General features: G+C 48.6%; 1 protein-coding gene across 2 annotated transcripts in view; it reads left to right on the top strand.

The window, feature by feature from the left end:
• Positions 1-14,912, top strand: part of RHBDL3 (rhomboid, veinlet-like 3 (Drosophila)) — a 42,464-nt gene that overhangs the window by 20,647 nt on the left and 6,905 nt on the right. For both annotated transcript variants that reach the window (XM_008571105.1, XM_008571106.1), the window contains 3 exons: positions 932-1,080; positions 4,364-4,476; positions 9,567-9,667. In XM_008571105.1, coding sequence (XP_008569327.1) covers positions 932-1,080; positions 4,364-4,476; positions 9,567-9,667 — 363 coding nt within the window. The remainder of the gene's footprint in view (positions 1-931; positions 1,081-4,363; positions 4,477-9,566; positions 9,668-14,912) is intronic.

Raw genomic sequence — 14,912 nt, 5'->3', positions numbered from 1 at the left:
TGTGATCCCGTTGCCGGTCCCGGTCCGGTACGGGCGCGACACTGAGGGTTGCGATCCGTTGCCGGACACGAAAAATGACAAAAAGGAAAAAAAAAAAAAGTTCATGGAGAAAAATAGAATTAAAAGATGATATATATAATTATATATAATATATGCATATATTATATATATACATATGTAATATATGCATATATATTTCCATGAACATTTTGGAGTACCTGGTAGAAGGGACATGGTGGGAAGCAGCTAAAAGGAGCCCACGACCAGCAAGCAATAAAAAGTAGCAGCTGACGGCCTGGCAGTGAGGGAGACGACTAAAGAACATTCAAAAGCAGATCTGAGTCTTAAAGAAATACAGGAATTTGGGGCCATTTAGCGTAGGAGCAAAAACCCCATCCTCCTCAGTTACTGGAGAAGACATCACTCTTATAGCCCAGATCAATACCTGAGAAATCCTTAATCAGTTGTGCACATGCCCTGATTAAGAACACAGGGACATAAATGATACATTTTAGAAAGAGCTCCATAGAAAAATAGTTAAAATAAATACCCTTTTAGGGCTTAAACAAGTCTGCTTCAGTCATCTGCGAAATCAACCTATATGGAATGCATCATCCCCCAAGTGGGTGAATGAGTTATTACTGGAATTAAAGTTTAAAATCCTCCAAACCCTGCCTGCTTAGCACCAAGGAAATATGGGCAAAGAGACCATCTGACCATGTTGTGACCATGTAACACAAAATAACTAAACAGAAGTGAGATAAGAGATGGTTGAAAGCTAAGTTGGGCACTGGCTGTGGGGTTGTCCCTCAATCCCTGAGAAGGAAAGGTGATGACTTCCTGCAGGGATCCCCAGTGTCAGCGCAAGGGGGAGATTCCTGGGCAGTTTTTCACCTAGTAACAGGCCTCTGTGTTCTGTGCTTCCATCCAGGTTGCCTTTTTCCTCTATAATGGGGTGTCGCTGGATCAATTTGTGCTGCAGGTAACCCATCCACGTTACTTGAAGAACTCCCTGGTTTACCACCCTCAGCTCCGAGCACAGGCTTGGCGCTACCTGACGTATATCTTCATGCATGCAGGGTGAGTACCTGTCTTCTTTCGCTGTCAGGAGTCACTACAGAAAAATAAGTGGTCCAGGTAGCCTGGACTGAAATCTATTTTTTAGTTTATTTTTATCTACTTGGACATAGGATTTGAGATGGCTGCTTGAAACTTACCTGATACTAAAATACACGAGTAAATTATTGATACTGTAAGGGAAAGGGAAAATATTGGGGGGAAAATGCTAAAAGCCAACAATGAGGGCTGGCCTGGTGGCGCACTGGATAGTGCGCCGCTTGGGAAGCGCGGCGGCGCTCCCGCCCGAGGGTTCGGATCCCACATACAGACCGGTTCCCGCTCACTGGCTGAGCGAGGCGCGGGAGCGACACCGAGGGTTGCGGTCCCGTTGCCGGTCCCCGGTCCGGTACGGGGGCAACACTGAGGGTTGCGATCCGTTGCCGGACACGGAAAAAGACAAAAAGAAAAAAAAAAAAAAAAAGCCAACAATGACATCAACACACACATACTCAGCATGTGATTCCATGTATTTGCTCGAGGTGGGTTGAAAATTTGTTCTGAGTTTCCTAGTGGCCAAGGCAAAGAGGGTCATATGATCAGCCACCAGATTCATTGTCCATAAACTGTGTGTGTGAGTGCCCACACAAGTGAAAGAAAGGACTAATTTATTGAAACCGCCTTCTTCCCAAGGTGGTTTCCATCTGTGGTGAGGGTCTTCTTAAGGTACTCTGGCAATAATTATAGTTTCTGTTTACAGAGTTCTGTGGCCTCTTTTGGGGCTGGAATGCAATCAGTTCTCATGAAAAGGACCTACCAGCTGACCCGGTGACCATCCAGGTCCAAGTCTCTTGAAGAGCAGTGATCTTGGCTGGAGGCTGTTCTTACATAGCAGAAGTTGGGAAAGTAGAAACCCCAGAGACCAGGGCTCTGTGGTGTCTTCTATAGCCTCTCCAGAGAAGTGAAGGAGCTTACTGTTTGGGGAAAACCCTGGGGGTGCCTTACCGTGGGGTTGGAAATGGGAAAGGATAACTCTGGCCCAATGGCCCCATCATTCCTATTCCTCAGCAGAAAGACCCACAATGGCCAAGAGGGAGTTCTGTTGTGAGCCTCCCTTCCTGCTAAGCCTCTGAAGCCGGCACAAGAGCCCATCCCTAACGGGCTTTAGGGTGAGGAGGCATCTCAGCAGTTGCCAATGAATGTTTCCATTCTGGGCCAAAGGGCACCATCAGTATGGGCTGATTGCCTTGCCTGGAATTCCCAGGCTTTGATCTCACAGGGCTAGGGAGCAGAGTGAGGGAGGCGTGTCCTGCTTCAGTCTTCTCATGAGCCAACAGGAGACAATAGAAACTGGGGGCTTCCCTGCCCGGGCTGCCAAGCCAGTGGCTGCACATGGGTTGGGACTACCTGCCTTATGTTAAAGACTGTCCTCTGACCTTCCCTAGTCCCTCGGGTGAGGGAGGGGAATGGCCAAAGCCTTCTTGCTTCATTCTCTGCCTCCGGGAGCCAAAAGCAGTGTGCTTGCAGTGGACAGGGCACAGATGCCGCAGCTGAGGCCCACAGGGTGGCCTCAGCCCTTTTCCTGGCAGTTGCTCCTGATGGGGCAGTGCCTGCCAGCGAGAACCCTGAGAGGATTCTCCAGGTCTATGGATTTTGAGGGAGGTGCTCTTGGCTGGTGCAGCAAAGATAAGCACAGCCATAAACAGAAGATAGGGGCACCTGGCCAGCATCTGGGGAGCTCCCAGCAAGGTAACCCATTACTCAGAGGCATACTGTGGGCCTGGGAATCCAGAAGTCAGTATGGTAGTGAAGAAGGAGTTCAGACTGAGAGGCAGGAGTGCTGGGTTCTCCTCACCTAGCCTCTTCCAGTCTCAGGTTCTGAGGCTATAAAGTAAGGGCATGGGACCAGAAAACCTCTAAGACCCCTACAACTATTAGTCTGATGCTATCAACCAACTCCTTTCCAGTGAATTTTTCTTTTTCTTTTCTTTTTTTTTTTTTAAAATTGACTGGTAAGCGGATCTTAACCCTTGGCTTGGTGTTATCAGCACCGCACTCTCCCGAGTGAGCCACGGGCCGGCCCCAGTGAATTCTTCTGACATTGCTAATCTCTGTAGAATCCTTGAGCTAGCACAGTCAGTGGAGAGTAGAAGATGCCAGCATGGTGGGAATTCAGGACACAGCCCAATCTGTCTGAGCAACTTCGCAGGTGCCTCCTGAGTAAGCAGGTACCCACGTGTCCTCCACATAGCACAGTTGGGCCTCCAGGCAGAGCCCTGCAGACCAGGAGCAAGACTGTGACCCAGGCCAGGCCCCTGACCCTTATTATGTGCTCTGTTACTGCACAGCTTACACCATCCCTAGGGAGCTGCCCAGGTGCTGTAAGCCCAGTTTAAATGAGACCATGGATGTTAACGTTGTCTGTAAACTTAAAAGCACCACATCGACTTAATAATAGCAATGTTAACAATCTTTTCTGGTAACACGTGCACTTGGCTGGTTACCCCACATGTTTAGCAACAAGATCTGGTCATAGGTGTCAAGTAGCGTACAGAGGAAGGCATTCACAGGGTCAGAAAACCTGGGTTCCCATCTCTTAGCCCTGAGAGGTTTGGAGCAGAACTGGTCCCTTCTCATCTGAGAAAGGAGAAGCCTCTCCTAGGTGACTTGAAGAGAAAACTTTGAATTATTAAGTACAAGCGGTATCTTTAATGCCTGCACTTGTTCTGAGAACATCTTTCTCTTTAAATATCATAGCTCTTACAAATAGAGAGCCAGAGACCACGTGGGCTGGTGACTGGAGCGCGTCAGGCAGATCACTGTGGTCCCAGCTTGGCCACTAACCTGCTCACTTGGTCACTCAGCAGTGACTTTAAGCCAGTCTCTGCCACTCTCTGAGGCTTGGCTTCTCACATGTTAACCGACGGAGTTGCTGGATCTTGACTGTGGTCAGTCCCTGTCACTGTGGCAAGGGCAGACACTTCCAGCCACCACCCAGGCCCTGCATGGGTTCTCGCCCAGCTGGAAGGAATGCTATTCCTATGAGGGACTGTTGTCCCTGTCACTGTGGCAAGGGCAGACACTTCCAGCCAGCACCCAGGCCCTGCATGGGTTCTCGCCCAGCTGGAAGGAATGCTATTCCTATGAGGGACTGTCTGCACTGCCCTTCCTCCCCGAGACTGTGAGCTCCTCACTGGCAGAGTTAGCCCTGTTCACTGCTGGATCCCAGGTATCCTGACCTGCAATGTTTGCTGAATGAGTGAATGCATGAATGAATGAATGAATGAGTGTGGTCTCTCTGTCACAGGATAGAACACCTGGGACTCAATGTGGTGCTGCAGTTGCTGGTGGGGGTGCCCCTGGAGATGGTGCATGGAGCCACCCGGATCGGGCTTGTCTACATGGCTGGCATTGTGGCAGGTAGGCAGATAGGCCCCACGTCCACAGGGTAAACCTCCCCAGGGCAGGCTGGGAGACCCCGTGGTATGGGGCAGGCCCCAGGCTTCCAGGGCACACAGAGCAGCCTCATCACCAAGGCTCCTGACTACTAGGGCTGTCCTCCAGGCAAATCTCTCCCCTTCCCCAGCAGGCTGGAAAGGGGACTGCCAGCCAGAGAGCGAGGTGTGTGAAGGTGAAGGAGAGGAGCGCACAGGTTTTGGAACAAGCAGAATGACTTTCAGTCTTCATGTCATCATTTTGTAGCTGTGTGAGCCTGGGGAGATTTCTTAACCTCTCTGAGCCCCATTATGCTTTAAGAAGAAACTGTTGGGACTTGCCTGTGGGGATGTTGGGAGGGTGGAGTGAGGCAGCACATGGAATCACAGGGCTGTGTAAATGCTGCAAGGACACAGCGAGATCCCTGGCGGGGCATCAAAGGTGGGGGGGTAGCTGGTATCTCCCTGACCAGGACAGCACCTGTACCCAAAGGAAGACCTTTCCTCTACCCAGACCAGCCACTGTCACCTTGCTTGACGCACTGCTGACAAGAGAGTCTGGCCTGAGAGGTAGTGGGCTCTCACTACAGCTGCAGGAGTCTGAGGTCTCCGGCTACCTCAGCACACATGTGGCTGTGGCAGGGGATCATCCCTCATGGATAGGGAGTGACCAGCATGACTTTCAGTGAGCCCTCCCAGTGGGAGGTGAGGAGGAGTGGAGTGAGCTGCAGAGAGCAGAATGGATTTCTGCAGGGAAAGTCTCCCTACCAGGCTTCCGAACATAGGGATCTCCCTCGTGATGTTTCCAACTTTACTGCTGGCCTTTTTTTTTTTTTTTTTTTTAAACAAGGTTTGCCGCCTCAGCTTTTCAGCTTGACAGCTGTGCCCAAGGGAGCTTTGCGTGTATGTTTAAGTAAGATCTTAATCCTTTCTGAGTGGCATTAAAGTTGTCATCAGGAGAGGAGGGCAGAATCAGCTTTGTAAACAGGCAGGCTGGGTGGGACCCTGGGAGTAACTGAGGTGGTTTCAGAAATCGAGGAGGGAACGGTCCCACCCCACCCACCCGAGGCTGAGAGAGTCACCCAGCACCACCTCCGTAGCTCCTCTGTGTGCTGGGGTTTGAACCTTTGGCCACCTTGGCCAGCACTTCTGCAAGCCTCTCCCTGAATCTAGCACCTACCACGTCCTTGACAAAGGTCTAGTGAGCATCTCTATGTGCCAGACTAGCTCAGCCACCCACACACCCCCTAGTCCTGCCATCTGGGGATTTATAGCTGCAGTTTCCATAGCTGGATACCCAGGAACCCAGATGTTAAATGGCGAGGAACAAGGAAGATACTCGTATTCAATTAGATGGGAATGCCAGTAACCTAGAAGACAAAAATAAGATTCAAAATGACTCAGACCTTGCCCATACCAGGTGACATGCAGTGGGGAGACAGTGGCTGTTTACTCTAAACCACTACCACAGTGTGAAGAGAACCAAAAGCTAGGCCTTTTCCTTTGTGCAGATGATTTATTGTCAGAAACCAAGGCCCTAGTAGATATCTGGCCATACTCTCTAATTCTTGCCCAGTGAATGTATTCCAAGTCCAGGGCCTTCCCATTTTGTAACAGTGATGGCTGGCCTCAACTGAGCAGGTATGGTGCTCCAGGCATATGATAAAGGGTTCATGTATGTTATCACCTGTATGCATCACAATGATCCTCCGGGTGGGGGACTAACACCCCTGTTTTACAGGCAGTTCAGAGGTGAAATGACTCGCTCACTTTGCTCAGCTGCAAAGTAGTAGAACTGGGGTGGAGCCCTTCCCAGGCCCTGCTCTTTGAACCAGTGCTTGAGACCGATGTTTAACTCACTCACAGCTAACAATTGGACGGCTAACAATTTAGGTACTTTAAAAACCAGTATCTTAAATGTAGCACCGAGATTTTACTATAGATTATATAGATTATAAGCCGTGTGTGCATCCCCAGAGCCTAACACAGGGTTTGGCACATGTTAAGCAATAAATGTTTGTAGAATAAATAAAAGAATACATAAATAAAGTTACATTGCTTAAAGATAATGTTCTGCCAATTTTTATTTGGATTTTTTTTCAGCAGCCAGGGAAGATGTTAAAGAACACCTGCTTTAAATTTTTCCAGGCCGGGCTGACCCGTGGCTCACTCGGGAGAGTGCGGTGCTGATAACACCAAGGCCCCGGGTTCGGATCCCATATAGGGATGGCCGGTTCGCTCACTGGCTGAGCGTGGTGCTGACAACACCAAGTCAAGGGTTAAGATCCCCTTACCGGTCATCTTTTAAAAAAAAAAAAAAAGAAAACAAAATTTATTGTTTATACTTTCGGAGGCTGGGAAGTGCAAAGTCTAGGGAACACATCTGGCCAGGGTCTTGGTGGTGGCAACAGTGACCCAGTGGTCTTACATGGCAGAAAATGGAAGAACAGAGACAGAAACACTCACGTGCTCTCCTTTTAAAGCCCTCAGAACCATGCCCGTGACCACCATTATTAATCCATTCACAAGTCCCCAATTTATCTGTGTGCTAGCATGGATCCAGAATTCTTTTTGGAAAATTCTTAGCCCTGACTAGCACTAGTCTCTTGGTCTGCGCTGTGCAGAGGTGTGGTGTGTCACTTCCTGTCCTCTGCCCCCATGACTTCTGTGGGATTCATACTGGCCTTATCAAACTGTCATCTGGCAGGTTCATAACAGCTGTGGAGGAATCCTGCCTGGCCCACACTTTCTGCCTGGGGGTGGCCTTTATTACTCTATTTATATGTGTACACCCTCATGTTTGTGTTTTGTCTCTGCCAGTCACTCTAGTCCAGGGCTAATCTGCAATAATTTGAGGTATAATTTATACCACAAATGGAGGGCAGGTGGGTCCAGGCCATTACCTTCAAGATCTTCGAACCAGGATCCAAGCCTCGGCCCCAGGATATTAGGCCAAGACTCAGATTATTGAATTCCTGATGTAGGAGGAACTTTTGAGGCCCTCTCCTGTGGGTGGCAAACTTTGCTCCCTAGTCCCCATCCCCATTTAGCCAGAGCTGCTCTCTGTGCTCTGGCCATGGTTAGGCGGTCCCATAAAGCTTTCCTTTGAAAACTTGCTGCTCACAAATTGGAAAGCTTTAGACCTCCTCATTTCGCAGATGTGAAAACTGAAGCCTGAAGAATTCAAGGGCTTATGCCCAAGGGCACACAGCTAGCCAACTACACCCCCATTCCATATTCCTGCCACATCCCAAAGTGACCCTTGGCCCTGGGGTCAGGACTCTGAACCATGGCAGGGTGAGGAAAAGGTCAGTGTGAGCAGGCTTGACCCTGGCAGGGGCCCTGGTGGATCACGCTCTGGACCGGTTTGTAGGGACCTGCTGCCAGAAGAGAGTCCAGCCCTGGAGGCTGGGGCTTCCTCTGTCCAAGTGGTAATTAATGAGGTGCAGTTTGGGCTGCCAGCCCTCCGCAGCCCTGCAATGCAGCCTTCTCACACGGCCCCGCAGGAGAGCGTGGGAATCCTTTGTCATGCAGATCCCGCTGCCTGTCTGTTTGCCACCCTCGGATTTTTTTCTCCTGTTATATATGTCTGACCCTGTGGTTAGGCAGGGAAAAAAAAAAAAGAAAGTTAACTGACAATAGATCAATACCTAATTAAAGCCAGAGGGAAGGCATGAAAGATTTATAGTTGCCCTGGGAAGGGAGAAGGACTTCGGAGTCCTCAGTTCATGACAGTTTGGGTTTTTACTGATTACATCCCCTGGGAGACCAAGAATTGGTTGTGGGGACCTCTTCCTGGAGGGATCTCATTGAATGGAGGAGCCTTGAGGGAGGTGGGGTGGGAGGAGGTGGATGATGTTATGGGAGCTCCCTATATCCAGCCATGAGGCACTCTGGTTCCTGGGCTGGACCCATCCTCCTGCTAAGTCATGGATGCTCCGCCCTATAGAACCTGCGGAATTCAGCTTTCCGCCTGTGCCGCCTCTCTCCAGCGCCTAATTGGCTCATGAGCCTGCGGGCATTTCCAGTGGTGACTTTTGCACGCTCACCCAGGCCAGCCACCCCCATCTTCGGAGCCTTGGGCTCTACCTCCTAGTTATTTTTAGTCTCCTATGTCCTTCCCTGGAAGCCAAAGCATTGATCACACTTAAATGAGACCAGAACAATAAATTCCCCATCGCCTCTCTGCCCAGCTTCCCTCCCAGGACAAAAGTTTGTCATCCCCCAGACCAAGAGTCGTCTACTCTGCCTTTCCCCCAGAGGGTATGACATCATCTCTCTCTCTCTTCCCGGTGACTTTTCAAGGACATTATTCCTCCCAAGGAGCCCCACCCAAGAGATCCTGTTGGCCTTTTGTGATTTAGCTCGGCTGGAGAAAGGTTGGAGATGATGCCGAGCAGGATTCTAGATGCTGTTGGGCAGAGAGAGTGGTGGTAAAGGGTGGAGGTTAACCTCGGTACCAGTTTGGGAAGTGGTTGCTAGAGAGGCCAAGAGCACGGGCTTGGGTCAAGAACATGGGGTTTGTGTCAGGCAGACTTGGAATCAAATTCTGGTTCTGGTATCTCCTACCAGGAGACTCAGCTCAGTTTCCTCATCTCTGCAGTGAGGCACCTGCCTCAAAGGACTGTCTTGAGGACTGAGGGAAGAATGCATATAAAATGCTTGTCCAGTATCTGACACAGTGCCCTCTAAGTGGCAGTGTTTCTCTGATCACTACTGCTACTATTTTCGTTATTGCTCCAGAACTCTGAGCTAGCACAGTGCCAGGCAGAGGTTGGGACGAGAAGCAGATGATCTGGGTCATACTCCCGGTTCCACTTCAGGCAAGTCACTTCCCTTCTTTGAGTCTTTGCTTCCCATCTGTGACATGAGAAGGCAGAATCAAACAGTTCTTTCCATCATATATTAATCTAGGAAATGCATAGGAAGCTTCAAGGGAATGTGGAACCAAAGGAGGAAGAGGGATCCTCTAGCTCTGGAGTCTCAGCAACGAGGCTGCAGAGTCCAAGGCCTGGGGCTGGGGTGGGGGAGCCGAGTGCAGCATCTTTGAGAATTCTCACTCTCTTTCTGTCCCAGGGTCCTTGGCAGTGTCTGTGGCTGACATGACGGCACCAGTGGTGGGCTCTTCTGGAGGGGTATATGCACTCGTCTCTGCCCATCTGGCCAACATCGTCATGGTGAGTACCTCCTCTTCCCAGCGTGTCTTTCCTGCCCTCTCCTTTGCTATCACTGGGCCTGGGCCTTAATCCACTGGAGCTGGCCCAGCCCTGGCCCATTGAGGCAGACCTGGCTGGTAAAGAGTTCACACTCTCTCCTTGCCCTCTGCAGGCCTGTGTCAGATGGGCCACCTCCATATGCAATTCATATTCTTTCCAGTCATGGCTTGGCCAATGGTTGTGCCCATCTCCCTATTCCACCTCTTTCCCATTCAGTGACTTTAAAAATTGCTAAAATGTGACCACTGGCTTGCATGGTCATTGCAATTTCTTGTTTGTCATTGGTTGTTAAAAGTAGAAGGGCCTGAGAGATCATCTCAGCAAAATTCTCAAATAGGAAAGGAAGCTCTGAGAGGTTAAGTGATTTGTCCGAAGTCACAATCAAAGGGCTGGCCGGTTAGCTCAGTTGGTTAGAGCATGGTGATAGTAACACTAAGGTCCATGGTTCGATCCCCATACTGGCCAGCTGCCAAAACAAAACAAGTTACTATCAAGCTTGTGGCAAGACTGGGACTTGAACCCATATCTCCTGACCACCATTCAAGTGTTATTCCTCTCCAGCAGTCTCTCATGGTGGCAAGACACCATTCCGTTTCCCAGGCTCTCTTGGCCTTTTCTTGAAAGGCTGTCCAGTGCCATGGTTAAGAGCATGGGCCAAGGGGACAGTCAGCTGAGGTCTGAGTCCCAGCTACCCGCTTCCTAAGGAGGACCTTGGGCAAATGACTTAACTGCTTTGTGCCTCAGTTTTTACATCTGTGAAATGGAATGATATGCAATGAATGAGGTAAAGTGAAAAATAACCACTTAATATAAATGTTATTAATTCCCTCCTCCTCACAGAAGAGGCCAGGGTGGCTCAGACTAGACAAAGCCTTCAAGGCAAGAAACTGGGATGAATTTGATGGTTCTGGAGGACGCCTGAGTCCGTGGTCTGGAGGCAGTCTGAAGTCTGGAGGCTGAAGCAGGGGCACTGGTGGTGCTTGGCTGGCTCTGCCTGGCCTGGGAGCCTCCAGATCTCACTCATCTGCTTCCCGGGACCTGGCATAGTGCCGGCACGTGGTAGATGGTGCCCACTAGATGTTGGTGAAGGAAGGAAGGAAGACAGGTACAATGTCCAGAAATGACGTAGCTTCTATATGGGGTCCTCTGGCTGCCACCTCCCTCCTCCATTGGTGACATCACCACACAGCAGGTGTGTGGACGCTCAGTGGTAGCAGCTTTTGGAGTTCCTAAATTCTCCTGTGTTCCTCCTTACCAGTCCCGCTCTCACCTGCCCTGCTCCATCACCGTCTCTTTTTTTTCACCGAAGTCCCCTTTGTACCCTCAGAGAGAGAGAGAGAGAGAGAGAGAGAGAATGAGAGGGAGAGAGGGAAAGGGGGTGGCAGGGAGAGAAACAGATGTTAAGTGACTACACTTGCTACTAGCCTGAATTTTCGCAACTTCAGGTGAGTGCTGAGAGACTCATGTGAATGTGAGAGTCTGCAGTGTGTGGGTGTGCATGTGCATGTAAGTAGGTGTCGGAAAGCATGTGAATGTGAGAGTCTGCAGTGTGTGGGTGTGCATGTGCATGTAAACACACGTGCAGCTCTGTCTGCTGAAAACCCAAGAGCACAGGACTGCCTCCCATGGCCCTTTTAAATGGGTCATTCTGAATTAGTGCCACATCTTTCCCCAGACACAGCTTTTCCTCTGAATTCTGCCTCCTCCACTCCCCCCTCCCCCTGCCCCAATTCCTTGTGGTAGGGAAAGGAAATGCTAACCTCCTCGCCCCCCCCCCCCCCCCCCAAGATGCATATGTGTGTAGGGGGGATGCCCAGGCACCACTGAAAGAGAACATGGGAAAGAAGAAGCAAACAGGAGTTCATAGAGATGCCCTGTTCCCAGCCCTCCCCACCGCATGGGAAACAGCCCTGGCGCCCTGGCAGTTCCCATGGTGAGGGCAGCCCACCCAGGGACCACGGGGTAGGGCATGAGGTCGGGGCAGTGTGCAAGCAGTTTTGTTCCAGTTTACACTTATTTCTGGTGAGCATCCCTGGCATGGGGCCCTGGAGGTGAGCGGTCCCATCTGAGAGCCCAGTGCCTTCGCAGAAGCACGCAACCTTTCTTTAGGCAACTGGGAGTCTTGCCATCCCCAGAGCATGACATATGGGTAGCTCTTTCCTAGAAAGTTGTGTGGTGCTTATTGACGGTGTAAAAAACCTTATTTTCTCACTAGAAAGGTTGGTTTTCCTCCATCAAAAGGCCACCTTTACCCAAATTAGCTCAGAGCCAAGCAATTCAGAGATGCATCGGGTTGACCCATAAGAAATTGCCAATTGTGTGGGCCAGAAACATTTAAACATTAGCAGTATCATACGGTTCAACCTAATAGATATGCTGTTGTTTTCAATTCCAGTATGAAGATTTGGGGTGTGTGTGTGTGTTTGTGCATGCACAATAAAGCACCTCATCAGAACAGAAGGCAGAAAAAGCATAGACTTAACAGTCAGAGAAGCTGGATCTGAGTACCAGTGTCACTGTCTTAGTAACTGAGAGTCTATTACCCTTAACTTCCTGGGGCTTCAGAGTCCCATCTTCACAAGGTGGTTGTTAGGAAGACATGAAGAAATGGATGTGAAAATGCTTTCCATATGTCACATCACCACACAGCTGTGAGATCCTATGTGTACATATGTATGTGTGTGTTTGTATGTATTTGTATATATATAATTTTTATCTTTATAAATTCTGCCTGATATTTATATAGAGAACAATTGGAAAATGTGTTCTTTTTGCTTCAGCTACAATATCAAAAAGTGTTGAATGCTTCTGTTCTCAGGACTGTTTAAATGAAAGATTCTGCCTTAAATGAAAGTATGTCTTATTCTTTGTAAAAGCACATTATGTATCAAAAAGCTCTCAGTTTTCATCAAGGAACTAAATTCAGAAAATATTTCAAAAAAAGATTTGGAATGCAAAAAGACCTACAATCAAGACTTCTTATTTTAAACACTAGAAATACAAAGATACACCTAATTGAATAATTTATTAATTGCCTTCTTCTGGGTCTCATAGACCAGAGTTCCATTTTTAAATATACAAGATATTTACTTACACTTTGCTCTGTATGATAGATGTTTTCCCAAAATGTTTGAGATCCGGATTTTTACAAATTAAACCATATTGTCAAAGTACGAGTAAAGATTGTTGTCTAAAAAACACAAAAGACTTCTTTCATAAGGTTCACTTTATTAAGTAAAAATCCCTTTTTAGGACAAATAATCACTTCCTAATTTATCTGTGTCATGCTTTCATGTTTCCCATGTGGGATTTTCTTGAAGTCATTTGACAGGAAACTCTTCCTACCAGAGCTGTATAAAGCTGCATTGGAATGGAAGCTCCCCGCCTGGGTTTCAGCCTCTGAGCTCGTAACTGGTTGTATGAGCAAGATGTTACTGACGTGTTTGCTGTGGGTGAGTTACTATCTCACCCTGCAAGGCTCTGGGAGAGAATGAAATTAAAGGGCCTGCAAAAAGGTTTGTGTTCCCCAGGGGCCTGCAGGCTTTTCAACATTTATAGCAGCAGCAGCGGCAGCAGCACTGGCTGTATGTGAGATTTTTGTCTTCTCTCCTGTTGTTTCACTGCACTCGTTTCATTGGAGGGAATAATGGGTCTGGAAAATAAGGCAGCTGGTGGAAAGGGTTGACTTTTCAGTTTAACCCCTCAGCTGAGATAGGTCATTTACTGATGTTTGTTCAGCGTGTGAGCAGCTGGGTCAGACAGCAGAGGCTGCAGCTGAGTCAGACAGCAGGGACAGACAACATGGGCAGATGGATTGTGACCCTGTCTGTAAAGTGTGGGTGGACAGAACCCTGGACTGGGAATCCTATCAGCTCACCATTAACTCACTGTGACCTTGAACTAGCTCTCTGGATCCTCAGTTTTTTCTTCCCTAAAGTGCAGGACCGAGGGTTATATGGGATCAGCGTTGCAAACTGTTGCTTTCAGGGGCCAGGCAAGTATGGTAAATTCATGAAGCTGGCTTGGGAAGCACTGTGGCAAAACCGCAGCTCTCTGGCTGTGTTCGAGGTCATTCGGGTTCAGATTTTTAAAGGTGACCTGCAGGGCAAACTCACCGTCTTTGCCTTACTTAGGTCTGGATGCTAATATCAGATGCTTATATGACACCTACCATATGCCAGGCAGTGTTCTTAGTGCCTTACACTTCTAATTCATTTCATCCTCACAACCACGGATGAGACAGGTAATTGAGACTGGTATTGTTATCTCATATTCACAATGAGGACACTAGAGAAAAAGTAATTCTGAGCCCCCACCAATGGCCATGCCAGATCAAGCATATGGATGGTGCTTACTAAGATAGGGACCAGAAGGGCACAGAGACAGGACGTCAGCCGGAGGAGAGAGCAGCCCGTACAGTCTAACTTACTTCACCTGATGCTATCACTCAGAACACCAGGAAAGCACCACTGCCTTCAGATAAGATGTCCAGAGGGTTCTTAAGAGGAAAAGAGATGTTAGAAGTGTTGCCTGATGCTATCACTCAGAACACTGGGAAAGCGCCACTGCCTTCAGATAAGATGTCCAGAGGGTTCTTAAGAGGAAAAGAGATGTTAGAAGTGTTCTGTATCACTTTTGTTTGTAATTGTGGTGACATGTAACAAAAGTTACCACCTTAACTATTTTAAGTGTCCAGTTCAGTGGCATTAAATACATTCACACTGTTGTGCAACTGTCTTCACCATCCAGCTCCAGAGCTCTTCTCATCTTGCAAAACTGAAATTCTGTACCCATTAAACAATGGCTCCCCATTCCCCTCACCCAGCCCCTGGCATCTACCATTTTATTTTCTGTCTGCACTAATTTGACTGCTCTGGGGACCTCATATAAGTGGAATCACACATTATCTGTCCTTTTGTGACTGGCTTACTTAGCATAATGTCTTCAAGGTTCATCCATGTTGTAGCATGTGTCAGAATTTCCTTCTTTTTAAAGGCTGAATAGTATTCCATTGTATGTATACGAGGGTACTTCAAAAAGTTCATGAAAAGGGGCCGGCCCCGTGGCTCACTTGGGAGAGTGCGGCGCCAGGAGCGCAGTGGTGCTCCTGCCGCAGGTTTGGATCCTATATAGGGATGGCCGGTGTTCTCACTGGCTGAGCGCAGTGCAGCCAGTCTCAAAAAGGACAAAAAAAAAAAAAAAAAAC

Source organism: Galeopterus variegatus, unplaced genomic scaffold, assembly GCF_000696425.1.
Source record: "Galeopterus variegatus unplaced genomic scaffold, G_variegatus-3.0.2 Scaffold660, whole genome shotgun sequence".
NCBI classification, from domain to species: domain Eukaryota; kingdom Metazoa; phylum Chordata; class Mammalia; order Dermoptera; family Cynocephalidae; genus Galeopterus; species Galeopterus variegatus.
This window is presented reverse-complemented; position numbering and strand designations above follow the sequence as displayed.